General features: G+C 36.0%; 2 protein-coding genes across 3 annotated transcripts in view; one reads left to right on the forward strand and one right to left on the reverse strand.

The window, feature by feature from the left end:
- The window catches only part of LOC129575285 (omega-amidase NIT2-like), a 311,296-nt gene that overhangs the window by 46,104 nt on the left and 251,332 nt on the right, over positions 1-13,860 (reverse strand). The gene's annotated exons all lie outside the window — the stretch shown is intronic.
- LOC129575279 (DENN domain-containing protein 5B) overlaps positions 553-13,860 on the forward strand; it is a 21,452-nt gene continuing 8,144 nt past the window's right edge. Inside the window, exons 1-14 of one of the 2 annotated variants that reach the window (XM_055458538.1) lie at positions 553-2,870; positions 5,876-6,156; positions 6,416-6,654; positions 6,854-7,143; positions 7,250-7,647; positions 7,922-8,550; positions 9,343-9,552; positions 10,872-11,073; positions 11,330-11,600; positions 11,684-11,719; positions 12,005-12,137; positions 12,347-12,597; positions 12,668-12,813; positions 12,889-13,007. In XM_055458538.1, coding sequence (XP_055314513.1) covers positions 2,669-2,870; positions 5,876-6,156; positions 6,416-6,654; positions 6,854-7,143; positions 7,250-7,647; positions 7,922-8,550; positions 9,343-9,552; positions 10,872-11,073; positions 11,330-11,600; positions 11,684-11,719; positions 12,005-12,137; positions 12,347-12,597; positions 12,668-12,813; positions 12,889-13,007 — 3,407 coding nt within the window. In that variant the 5' untranslated portion in view covers positions 553-2,668. The remainder of the gene's footprint in view (positions 2,871-5,875; positions 6,157-6,415; positions 6,655-6,853; positions 7,144-7,249; positions 7,648-7,921; positions 8,551-9,342; positions 9,553-10,871; positions 11,074-11,329; positions 11,601-11,683; positions 11,720-12,004; positions 12,138-12,346; positions 12,598-12,667; positions 12,814-12,888; positions 13,008-13,860) is intronic. The other variant, XM_055458539.1, reaches the window with a different exon arrangement.

Genomic DNA, 13,860 nt, shown 5'->3' on the forward strand with positions numbered 1-13,860 from the left:
GTGACATTTGGCTGAAGTACATACGGAATTTGGCGCGCGATATTTGAAGATTCATTGTGAATATTCAATAAATTCGGTGTTCTTTTGTGCATTTCACAAATTAGGAATTTCTCAAAAGCATTGACAAGAAAAAAGTGTGGACAATTTTTCTTTTGTGAAGACACAACTTGACCGTTCAATTAGGAAAGTTTGATTCAAGAAACGATAATTCATTCATTTAACACACAATTCATTAATTATGACCTTTTTTCTGTGTGTTTTTTCTGTGCTATAAAAATAGACACGTTTATTTATTCATGTGTAAGATGTTTCCATTCGTCCATTTAAAAAAAATCCATTTTCAGCACCCAAAATTTCAAATGCCATTCAAAAGACGCAACAATTTTGTGTTTCGAAATGAAAAAAGAAGCATTTTTCAGCCCATAATTTAAATCTATTTCTGAACACTCAAAGTGAATCTAGGACAAGTTCGAAGCAAATGTGCATTTGTTTCCGTATGCGATAGATGTCGCTGCTGATGTCATGTCAACATTTGTGCATTGACAGAAGCGTAGACAGACGAATTTTGCAATGTCGTATGGAAGCTTCGCAATCAAACAAATACACAAAGAGAGTGGCTCAAGAAAGAGAACCGAGAGAGCATCGTTGTGTATATCGACTATTGGGAGCACAGTATATAAAACAACAGAAAAACTTATTTTGTATGGCGTTGTTGTGTATGTGTGGTTGTTTTTCAATTAGTGTGTTTCAGGTTTTTTTTCTCTCTCTATATCTTGTCTTAGCTGTATGCTCAGTATGCGTTTGGCATAGCATCGACGAGTCTCACATCGGACAAGTATAACATCTGAATAAAGTGAAATTTTGTTTTTCCTTCATCTCTTCCCTCCACGGATTTGTTTCGTTTTTTTCTCTTCGTTTCTTCTGTTTTATTTTTGCACTGCTTACTTTTACCAGCAATCGAGCTGGAGGCCAACAGACCAATCAGCAGTAGCAACATAACGCGTACCAAAGTGAATGAAAAAATCAAACTATTTGTATTTCCCTCATCAAAAATAAAAGTCCATGGAAAAAACAAGAAGCAACAACTAAACTAAATAATTGAAAAAAAAGGGAATCACAGTGTCAGCAAAATTGCAAGGCGATTTTTTGAGACCATCGGAAAAAGTAGTGCTTTGTGTGTTTTAAAAAAAAATGTTGCGATTTGGATAGAGTGATAAATGACAATTGCAAGATACCATCGAATTAATATATACACGAAACGAGAGCAAGCCACCACCAACAATAACAGCAGCACAACTAACAACAACAAAAATTCAGAGAGACTACACAATTTCATGTGTGTTGCGTGTTAACTGTTAAAAATTGAAATGGGAAACATGTGAAATGTGGTCGATTATTTGTTATTTCTTCGTTCTTTGTTCGTGAGCGCCCGTTTCATTCGTTTAGCAATGAATAATTTAACAAAAGGCACACATAAAATGAAAGTTCAGTCATACGTAATAGCCATCGAGAGATGCATTTGTTTTGATTCCTATTGAATTGGCGACAACGACAACCACGACCACGACAAATGTGACAATTTATTGCTTTATGAAGGGGTTTTTGTAAGCAATCAAACGCCAATTTATTGTTGGCTAAAAGCAATTCGTGCAAACATATTTACACGAAGGATTTCCAATAAAAACACACACACATCTATCCGCTATTTGCTGTGCGCTCTGTTTTTCGCATGAATAAATCTGATAAACACGGAGCTTTATCTCACAAATCCAACTGACACAAAAGAGCCGAAGACGTGACAGAGTGACTGAAAGAGAAAACGTCAGAACGAGAGCGAGAGAGAAATAGAATGGTTTGGATGTACCTGCAATAATCCATTCTCGAGCTAAAAAAGAAAGTACCAACGCATTCATATTGCCAGTGTAATGTTTGATGTGCTTCAAAGTACTTGTGATCTTTTGATGTGTTCTATTCACTATTCTGCTACAACTGGCTGCGTGATGAATTTTTTTTTTCCAAGAAGTCATAGAAGAATAACATAAAAAGCTTTAACCAAACACGCGCAGCAACAAAACACGAAAATAAAAAGTGCAGTGACAAAATCCCCAAAAGGCACGTGAGAAAGCCACGAAGAGAAATAAAATAATATCAAAGAAAAGAAGACGAAGAATATGTGCTAAAAACTATTTTCACGACCGGAACAATGACATCGCGGAAAATGTGCTATTTGCATCATTTGTTCTCACTGTGAATTGGCGAAAAATACACCACTATTCGGAGTCAAGCACATTATTAATTATGTTCGCATAACGCCATAAAGGCACACAATTCAGTTATTTTTCTTTCATTTGTTTCGGTTTTGTCGGTGGATCGGTATCGGTATCTCTTTTTAACACGCAGTTGTTGCCATCGATAAAAGTTCGCGTGTGTTACAATTTATTTCTGTTGTTGTTTTTTTCTTCTCTGTTGTGTATTTCGTTGTGTTTTTGTTTGTTTTGGATTGCCAATCAAAGTGTATGCTACTATTTGTTGTTGCTTCAAGCAGACACACGCGGAATAACGGAAGGGAAATTCCCCGAAAAAAAGGCCAACAAATAAACAAAAACAAAAACAAAAAGAAATCGCTGTAAATAGTTCGAAGAGTGAGAGATAGAGAACACAAAATAAAATGGGCGAGAATGGTCAAAATGACAATACCAAATACAATGAAAACACCGAAACGGGCACATCATCGGCGAAAAATCAAACCCAATCTCAGCAGCAGCAGCAGCAGCCGTCACAACGACAAACAACCACCAATCGTTTTGCTGATTACTTTGTTATCTGCGGCTTAGATCTTGACACGGGCCTTGAACCTGACCGTTTCGCTGGTACGTATTCATCACCCATCGATACAAACACACCATTTTTAAGTGACCACGATACATGCCTTTTATTCAAACCAGTACATACAATTAAACCGTAAGTCTAATAGACATCTGCGCAATTGATACATTCGATATGGGATATATGACGTGATCACTTTCGCGCCACTGGTTTTCACAAATTAACCAGTTCGCCATGTTTCTCCAACACAATCAGAACTCGATCGGACTTAGTTGCTTCGAATTGCAGCTACTGCTTTTTGCTACTCTTTATTTTAGCGGCTGCTTTGTTTTTCTTCGTTAATTACCCAGCGCACACTTTCGCTACGTCATCATGTGTCGAAATTGTGCGAAAAAAATTGTGTTGTTTTCATATCAAATGTTTATGGTTTCATTGCGCATTTGCCGTGTTTTCAATCACATTGGCGAAAGCCAGCCAGTCAATTCCGACTTAACAGCCACTTTTATTGTCTCTTTGCTATAGTTTACTTAAGCAAAACAGACAAAATAAACAAATACTCGCGTCGCTGTTTTGTTTTCTACTTCTTCAACATTTTATTGAACAGATACATATCAATTTACAATGTGGTTTACCGACGATGACGACGATTTCACACTTTTGAATCAAAGCTCAATTTCGGTTTTTATTTCCATTGAATTGCCGATTATAAATTCACATTATCTGGCTACAGCTCAAAGACGCCAAATTGATGTATTTCTCGCACTTGTTTTCTTCTTCTTCTACTTCGGCTCAAAGTTTTTCTTTTTCGCTTCTGTTCAAAGTTGTTGTTTTTTTTCTTTCGCTTTTCCACTCCAGTTCGGAATTGTTGAAAGAGAAAGAAAAAAAAGCGATTTCAGCGTTTTGTTGTAATTTAATTAAATGAAAAAAGAGAAATTCTCTTGCGAAGGACAATGACCATCGAATTGCTGTTGCAACATTGTTGCAATCCATTTGCCACAAATAATCAACTTATCAAACGAATGAACAAACAACAAATGTACGCATTTAATCATCATCATCATATCTCCGTACGTTGATTTGCATTCGTGTGGCATCGACGTGCGGGCTGCTTTTTTAATTTTCTGCACTAATTTTTTTCTCTTCTTTGGTAAATGGCGTGCGAAAACGTTTCAATCAAACGCATGAATTGGCAGCAACTAATTAATTCACATGCAGCTATCGAAACCCATTTCCGCTTCGATGCGATTGATTTTTGCGGTTGGAGCTTCGTCCAGGGCGGGCGCATACCATCAATACAGAAAATGCATATGCATCGCCACTTAGCAAAAGTGCAATCATTTAATTGACTTGCAATGGAGAAAAAAAACAAACACATTCAAACTGTGCACTTTGTTTTTTCCCTTCAATTATTGATCGATTAACGCTTGTTGTAATCGGGCATTATTTTTTTTTCTTTCTGAGCTGGAAAACTGTACTAATTGATCATTTACCGCCACTTTGATGATGATATCACTTTGATATTTATCAATTGCATTCCGGTAATTTCTCGGTTAGAAACCAATTGTACAATTTGAAAAGAAAAACTAGCAAAAAAATTGGTGAGTTCAAAAATACGGCAAGTTCATTAACTGATTTACGGATTGTTGTTGCCGCTAGTTAAATGTTGCGGCTTTTTTTTAAACTTTACTTTTTTTTAAACAAACATGAAATTCGTGGGAATTCAGAATGGTTTAAATGTCATTTGCCTCGACTGGTTTCTACCGTATAAAGACATCACGCCAAATTCTAATTGTCTAACAGAATAACATTTTGACACTATTTTAGAATCATGATGCAAGAATTTCATTCCAAGAAGACCGCATTTAAAATTGTCGTATTTTCATCTTTGTGGGAATTGACACGATCAAAAATTTTTTTTTTGGCTTTAATAGCTCACGAAACAGTTTGAAGGTTTGAAATTGTTGACATTGGGTTAAATTGATTCAAATGACCCAAATGACTTTAACGATCGGCCACTGTCTTTGCATTCAGATAGAGAAATGCTCAGACAACAATGCATTCAAATCGTTCAGTCAAGAGAATTAGTCATACAATTCCATAGTATGGAATCGAATTCCGGAAGATTAACAACCAATACTGTTCAAATATATTTCCTTTGTTGTTATTTGAATAAATGACACAAGCCCGGCGCACAAGTACACATTTTAAAATAAACATTGATTATTGTTAACTTTATTTTTAAACGATTCTCGAGAAAGCAGCTATCAATTGTTTATGTTTGCTTTTAGTATATATCATTTAAACAAATACATCTGTTGTTTGAACGAACGAAAATCTCGGAGTTTGTACTTTTCATATTATTATCACAATTGTCATGATTTATGGACAATTTCCGAAGAATGAACCTACCGCATACTTCAAATGATAATCATTTGTGTCTCTTGATTTGTTTGTAATGATGAATTTGATTGAAGAGGCAAAAATTATTGAATTGGACGTACAAAGAATCATTTTGTAAATAAAACACGTATAATGTTGTGATGTGTCATAAATACTGTCACTAATAAGCTGTTACATTGACAATACGTGGGCAAGGGAGTGAGTTGGTTCGGTTTTATACACTTAGTATATGATTTTAAACTATATCCTATCAGTTCATGTGGAGAATTGAGGACCTTTTTTGGCTCGTTATTTTTGCTCCGGAGACAACTCGTTTTTGATGGACTTTATACTAGATAACAATTTCCAACAGTGATGATTTTTTTTAAAGTCTTCTCTTTCTTCTGACACTCCATTTTGAAAATTCAGATCCCTCTGTGGCAAAAATTATACTTCCCACCTGGGATTCTCTTCCTAATATATGATTTTCAAACTTAAGTTAGGCAATTGCCCAAGCCCAAATTGATTCAATACCACTTATGTTCATCAACTGAAGAATTTTATGTAAAATGAAATGTTATTGCCTGGAAAATAACTCTTCAATCAAGGCTAACGTACAATTTTGAGTAATTGACTAATTTGGTTCAAATGGTTTTAATTTTCTCTTTAGGCGATAGTCTTCATTGTCCCCCATTGGATCGAGCTTATAAGAGTAAATCATTGTCACATTATCCCGAGCATGTATCATGGAATCCGTTCGATAATCACGGCATCTGTATGCTGTCACTGCCGCAAGGTCTACGATTTCGTACACAAAAACACTCCATCGAACCGCATTTCCATTCGTTTGCGACAACACGCGAGGATGGCAAACGATGTCATGGATTCAGTTTGATATTTTATGAGGAGGTGCGCAATCAGGATATTTGCAATGCAATGCATACGCTTCAGGTAATATCATTTGTTTTTATTAATTGTTTTATGATCAACAATTTATTCGCATATTTTTAAGGCTTCACTTTTAAATGCGCTTTTTTTTCTCGAAAATTAAGCGTATTAAAAGTAAAATCGAATCTAAATTAGTATTCGAGTTAAAAAAAAAATTACATAAAAAAGAGAGATTGAGACCGATTTTAATCAACTCAAGAGCAAATCCGACAATTTCCATAGCAAAATTTAATGCAAAATTGTGTAAAATGTTTATTTTTAGTCGATGTTCATGACAGAACTGTCGAACGGACAGTCGTCGCCAGGTCTGCAACGTGTAAAAGATAGCCCGATATGTCGGTCATTACCGCGACACTTTAAATTGGCAGCAAATACACCAGCCGCAGCAATGAGCTATTACAAAATTAACAAGGATAAATTGTATGTGGCGAAAAGTATATCGCTTGTGTGCCAGGTAGCCTACGCTCACGTTGCGGAGATATTCTTAACCAATTTATACAAGTGAGTGAGATTAATTTTTTTTTAATGAAAAAAATTATTTGCGGCCAATTTGCTGAATTTTTTGAAAATTTGGATCGAATTTCCTCGTTCCATTTCTTTCTCATGTACAAATTTCATGACGAAATTATTTTCCCCTTATCAAATGTCCGAAGTTTTTTCTAACAATTTTTCCTTTTCATTCATATGTCTTCTTTCGCAGATGTCTTCCTCGTCAGCCGGGGCCAAGTTTGAGCCTTGAGAGTTATGTGTATAACATTTTGTATGAAGTGATAATTCCAGAGCCGGGTCGTTCGATCCGAATTTATTTACCACCTGAAGAACCTCATTTACCTCCAATTCCCACAATTCTACAGCGGCCTGGCCTTTCCGATGAATTACCTCTTATGGACTTTCCAATTCGTTTGCTATTCACTTACATCGGTGTTGAATGCGTGATACAGCTCTTCACATGTGTTTTACTCGAAAGTCAAGTGCTTCTTCGTTCATCTGGTATGTTGTTTGTATTGCCTATGTGCATTTCATTTATACGCTCAATTAGTCGTGCTAATTATTATTCTCTTCGTTTACTTTTCAACGCACACACACACGCACACAGATTATCAGAAGCTCATGATTGTCGGTGAATGCATAACGGCGCTACTGTTTCCATTTGTCTGGCCCCATGTTTATGCACCGATACTTCCAGTGGCGCTCCACCACTTCCTAGATGCGCCCGTACCATTTGTGATGGGTTTGCATGCCGATTCGGAAAGCTACTTGAAAATCGGTAACGAAGCCACTCTCTGCTGTGTTGATATTGATAAAAAGACGATTCAATTACCTGAGGAGCTGCCGTTGTTCCCGCATCGAAGTGATTTCATCGCCGAGATATCGGCCATTTTGGACAAATCCAATGTGAACTATCGTGATAAAAGCGTTCGCGATGCGATACAGTCAATGTCAAGCCAAATGACCAACAACAGCTCCATTGCATCGACCATTTTTTCCTCAAGGGTAATTATGTTTTGAAGATTTTTCTATGCTGTTGCCAATTGCAACTCTTTTTTTTCATCAATCATTTTCATTTTCATTGAACGTGACATTTATGTGCCATTTTTCTTAGAAGTTTTTCCGCTTTTGCTTTCTTTTCTGTCTTCTTTTCATTTTTCATTCGAGAACACTTCAATTTCTTTACATTTCGTTCCAATCCACAAAGTTTTTACTCTTCTATCCGCCTTTCCCATAACTACTTTTTTTTGCTAAAATTGAATCTTTTTCTTCTTTGCAGCGTTCGGATGACGTGATGACATCCAGTTGTACACTGCCATCGGGAATGCATACGAGGCGAAAGCTGTCGTTGCATGACACATTCGACTGGGACCGTCCATCGTCACCAAATGCATTGGATGGACAAACGCAACCGTTGTTGGCGCCCGAACCAAATCGAATTACCCAAAAGCCACCACTGAACAATGCAGCGCTGCCGCCACGAATCGGTGATATTATGCGACGCAGTGGCGTTGGCATCGACGATATTGACTGTAGCACCGATGTGATGCCAGCCAAACGAAGAGGACCGTTGTCCCAACATGAACGCTACTGTGAAGACCTTCGACTAAACAATTCCGTTCGCGAAATATTTTTGAATCGTTTCGTTCAAATGTTTGCAACGTATGAGCATTTTGTCATTTTGCCAAATCAAGATAAGAACGAATGGCTGACCAACCGTGAATCGCTGCAGAATTTCGATAAAGCCTCATTTTTATCCGATCAACAACAGCATCATCGACCATTCTTGAGCCGATTCTTGGAGAGTCAAATGTTTGCCACGCTCATCGACAATAAAATCATGGCCATGTGGGACAGTGACATCGATTCAAATCTTAAACTCTTCGATAGCCGCATCAAAATACTCAAGTTCGTACCATTGATTAATCACGTGGAATCATTTCTAATACAGTCGTTACGCAATTATAGATATGTTTTTTTTCCTCTCGAATTCGACGGCCTTGATATTTCACAATGATGCACTCGAACAGTTTTAATGCACTCCATTTCCAAATTATTCATCCGGAATGGATTCATTTTGTATCCGAAATCATATGGGCACACTCGAATGCAATCAATGAAATCGAATACGTTCAACGTGGAGAAACAGACGTTCTTCAAGTTTTTGAACAACAATTCGTTGAACACATGTTCTCTTAAATTATACAAAAAAAAATGTGGACGATTTCCGCCATGTTTCATTCACCATTTACGTCAAATATGACGAAAGAACCAAGCATTTTTCGTTCAAACTAATCATTAGTTGAAAACGATTTATTGCTAAATTGACTGTGACAAATTGTGCAAAAAATGTCTCAAGTAGTTGGTCTTTGAACGGAAAATCGAAATATTTCTTAATTATAACGAATTTCGACGAAAAATCGAATAATTTTTGGCATTTGAGATAAATCAGAAGAAAATATTTGATATTTTGAATTTTGGAAACCAACAAACGAAAAATCTCCAACGTATTATGTTCAAAAAGAAAATACTTCAATCAGGCCGACTCGAAAGAATTTCCTTCAAAAGAATGTATTCATTTTGTCGAATCAAAAAATCATTAAATTCACTCAAAATCGTAGTTTTCAATTCTTTTTGACTTATAAACAATTAAAACTACTCAAGAAGACGATTTAAATGATCATTTTCGCTATTTTACAGAAAACGACACGGTGGCGACAATATGATCCGTTCAGCGCACTATGAGCCATGCATTTTAGCCCGTGAGACGCAGCGATTTTTGGACAAGCGATTGATCAATGTGGATATGGAAGTGACAGCACCGAGTGAAATTCTACCAAATCGACCGGCGTATTTCCGTAGTTTTCCGATTTTGGAAAAGTCGGTGTTGAGCCAGGAGTCAGCCTCTAGGTAGTGTAGTTTCCGAAAAACAAAAAACACATTCTAAAAACACACACCAATTCCGAATTGTAAAGTGCAACATCTTCGCGCATTTATTTGACGCATCCACACTCAGAATCTTTTGTTGAACCTATATTTTTTTTTCCCCCTCAATTAATGATTATCTTCTTTTTTTGTATAAACATTTTTTTTTTGCTTTTCTTAACTGGTTTTTCTATTTTATTGCTAAGTGTTCACCTTTTTTTGTAGTATTTATGCAAAACGCATATTTTTGTGCAACAAAAAAAAAGAATGAAGAAAGATCGTTTGATAATTGTTAGTAACTCATTTAATTGTATATTCTGCTATTCAAAGTTGAACGCATTTTTTTTGGTGATATTGTTTATTTGCGATGCAATAATAATTGTCTTTTGTGTGCATGATTAAAGCAAAACAAAAACAGAAAATGCATGGTGATGCTTCGTGATTGAACTAGACTTTTTCAATATTATTTCGCGATTTAAGTGGAATCTCTTTTAAGAACTGAACAATTCAAAAGAAAAAAGCAATAGCATGAAGCAATTTAGCGGAGTAAGAAGAAGGAAGGAGCCTAAGCGTTTGGAAGCGTTTACTTAATAGATTCACCGAATAATACAATTGAAAAGAATAAATATTCGAATCTCTTGCTTTCATTTTCACATTCAACACGAAAATTATGCATGTATCATAACAAAAAAAAAAGCACCACCAGTGGATCTTTATTTTAATTTCATTCGAATGGTAAATCGATTGTGACAAAAGCAAATATGAACAAATGGAATCGAAATGCATGAATTATTCGAACAAAATTTTTATATTCACCCTGCAACCACTCAGCATGACAAAAATAATATAATCGTGTTATTTTTCTTTGTTCAATAAAGGCTTAATACTTTTATTATTTAATTTTATCGTAATTTTTAGTTAGGCAAAACTGTTTTTCAATTTAGTTTATTGGATTAAATTGCAAATTATATTTTTTCCACTAAAAATCAATTTTAATTCGTTTATTTTCTTTCATTTTATTTAACACATTTTCTATCCAGCGTTCGAGAATGTTTGAACACTTGGTCGAAAATGGGTTGAATTTTTATCGGTTGATTTCGTTATCTTGTGTGTTTGTTTTGTGCATAGTTGTAAATATTTTTCACTTTCGTCTTTGGAAGACACAATTTTAATTTCGTGAATTTCATTAGCTCGACCACCTTCGAATATAAGTCTAGCGCACAACAAGTGTTAAATTTGTCAATGATAAATCACGAAATCACATAGTGAGTATTAAATTTGTCTTGATTCACATTCCAAAACAGAGGCAACAGTTTGCGTCGCTTTAAAAATGGTTCGAAATGGCGCACCAAAGAGATTTCCATCGATGGAAAACCGCCAACATTCAGCTCGAGCAGTGCGGCTGCTGCAGCAGCAAATCGAAATTCAGCCAATCTAGCAACAACAGAATTGAGCCCCGCATTGTTGGCACAAGCCAATTGGACATTTGTTGAGAAATTATTGAAAGTTAGTGTTTGTTCTCGTTTTTGTCTCTTTTTTTTTTATTTTTTGTAAAAAAAAAACGAAAATATTTAGAAGTCGCCACATTTGAGAAAATGTATTCTACCACTGAATTGACATTTTTTACTTCCAAAGTAATAAATTCCAGTTCAAATGTTTACCTTTTCATTTTGTTTTGCTTACATTTCCGAAAAAAATTTCTACAAAAATGCTCAATGTTTTGAAATCCACAATTTTTCCCTGTTTTTTAACTTTTGCTTAGGATTGCAAAAGTAAAACAAAGCGAATGCTTCTGGAGAAGATGGGAACGGAGGCGATAGCGCTTGGCCTGAGCGGCGAAGTGTCTGTCATTGGTGTGGAGGAGAACACAATGATTGCATCGCTGTGCGACCTCCTTGAAAAGGTCTGGTCCCATGGTTTGACCAATAAACAAGGCAAATCGGCACTCTGGTCTCATCTCCACTCATATTTGGACACTCATGACACAAGCAGTCATCCACCCAAAGACATTGATACCAATTTTCTTACACCAGGTAATTCACCACATTACCAATGTTTTTAACAAAACAAATTTTCAAAAAAATGCACTTTTATTCGCTGCCCGGAATTGGAACAGCTGTCGCTTGGAGTGCGATGCGGAAACGAATGGACTGTACGTGTAACATTATTAGAGTGGTTTAATATCATGTTTCATTGAGTTTTCGTTTGATTGAATTTATTTTATGTGTTGTTTTGTTTTGTTTGCATTCTGAAAGCTTCGTCCGAGCTTTGTATCAAGTGTGGTTTTTGTATTCACTAAAAAGCACCTTTCCCACCTGCATTGATCGATCAGTTGATTGTTTCATTCAAGTGGAGTTGGACTGTTTGTTTTTTTTTTGTTGATCGATTTGCTCATTTGATTAATTTTCCAAATCTGAATTTTGATGAATCGATTCAGATCTATCGTCACTTGCCATTGAGAACGAGTCACCACGAAGTCCAACCCGAGGCCGATCGAGGTCACGTGACAGAAGAGACTACACACCTGATCAACTGAAAGCGTTACCGGAATCACTCGAATTTGATATAAAGTGAGTTATTTTGAGATAAATTGAATCGTTCATGATTTTTACATTATTGCGTTGCATTTGCTGTTTTTTTTAAATATCGTTAAAGAGTTTATGTCAAACTCTTTAAAAACGCGACAAAATTCTGCGTATGAATTTTTTTGTGATATTTTACTTGTGAGAATATTGTAAAAAAGAAAAAACTGAATCGACCTACTCTTTTTGAATCGCAGAAATATATTAGCAATGACTGATGTCAAAACGCATATTGGATATGCACGCGCATGGGTTCGATTGGCGCTGGAGAAGAAGCTATTGTCGAAGCACTTCCGAACTTTACTATCCGACACAGCGTTACTTCGAACGCTGTACAAGCGCAACGCGTTCGTCCGGTGCGAAGAAGAGAAAGAACAATTCCTTTACCATTTACTTACGCTGAATGCTGTCGACTATTTCTGCTTCACCAATACTTATCCAACAACAAGTATGTATTCCAAATCAGAATGCTCCATTCACAAACATGGATTAAAATTCTTCCCATTTGAATAATACAGAGTTACCGTATCGAGTTGTGATATTTCCATCGAAAAAATACGGACCGGTGACGACCACCGCCAACGTTTGGGTTGCTATATCAGGAGCATTGTGTGAAACGCAACAAGTAACCATTCCACGCAGTTCACTCGAATTTGTATTCCATGTAAGTGTCATCGTTGACAAATCGAAACACACAATTTTGTGTGACACTGATAACATCAAACGTTTGATTCCACAGCACAAAAACATGGGAATATTAACGACACTTCGGATAGGTCACGACAATTCTGGCCCATCACCCAAGTGGATGGTCGAGCATATACTTGTTCGAAACGAAGTCACTGGCCATACGTACAAGTAAGTGAATGAAAAAAAGGACCGAAAATGAGTCGTTAAGAAAGAGTATTGAGAAAATGAAAGTGTTGTCGGTCGAAAGCCGTTTTATTTGAATGAAGAAGGAAAATTGTGAACTATTTCAAAAAAAAGACTATAAACATGATGATCTCGATTAATCAAAGACTAAACGTCTTTAAAGGCTTGTTTTTGGCACTAAATGAAATGTAGAGCTATTTGATTTGTTTGTTTTTCTGGAATATTCAGTCACGATATCTCGTGAACGTTTTCGTTTAAATTTTGGGCGTAGATCTGTTTTAGCCCAAGGATGTGCAGTGCATATCGGTGGTAGGTCATGGTAGACTGTGATGGCCGATTCTGAAAATCGGGTTTTTAGGCTGTATGCCTTGACCGATTTCATTCAAATTTTGAACGGAGATCTTTTTTGTTGTCCATTTGTACGTGAGAGACTCGTGGTAAGTCGACAACACTTTTTTCGGAAAACGAAAATCTTCCATGTAAAAAGAATGGAAAACGACAAATTACATTTTTTTGTAAAAAATCAAATCCCTAGCGTGCTTATTGAAGAATCTATAGACTTCCTCAAATACGAACTTACTAAGAACCACGGAGCTAAAAATTTGAATGATAAAAGCGTTCAAGTTTCCAAAGGAAAAATGATTTGAATCAGTGTAACGTCCGATGTGTTTATCTATAGCTGTGCTCACGATTTTTTTTATCAAGATATCGTAATAAACTAAAAATATCGTTCGATATCGTTATTATGATGGAATCTTAATAACGCTATCAACTTTTTATCAGGTTATTAACTATATTCAAATAATAACGTTATCGGATGAATCTTAATAATATCGTT

Source organism: Sitodiplosis mosellana, unplaced genomic scaffold, assembly GCF_009176505.1.
Source record: "Sitodiplosis mosellana isolate CC-2019 unplaced genomic scaffold, AAFC_SMos_1.0 Smas_scaffold_6166, whole genome shotgun sequence".
Taxonomy (NCBI): domain Eukaryota; kingdom Metazoa; phylum Arthropoda; class Insecta; order Diptera; family Cecidomyiidae; genus Sitodiplosis; species Sitodiplosis mosellana.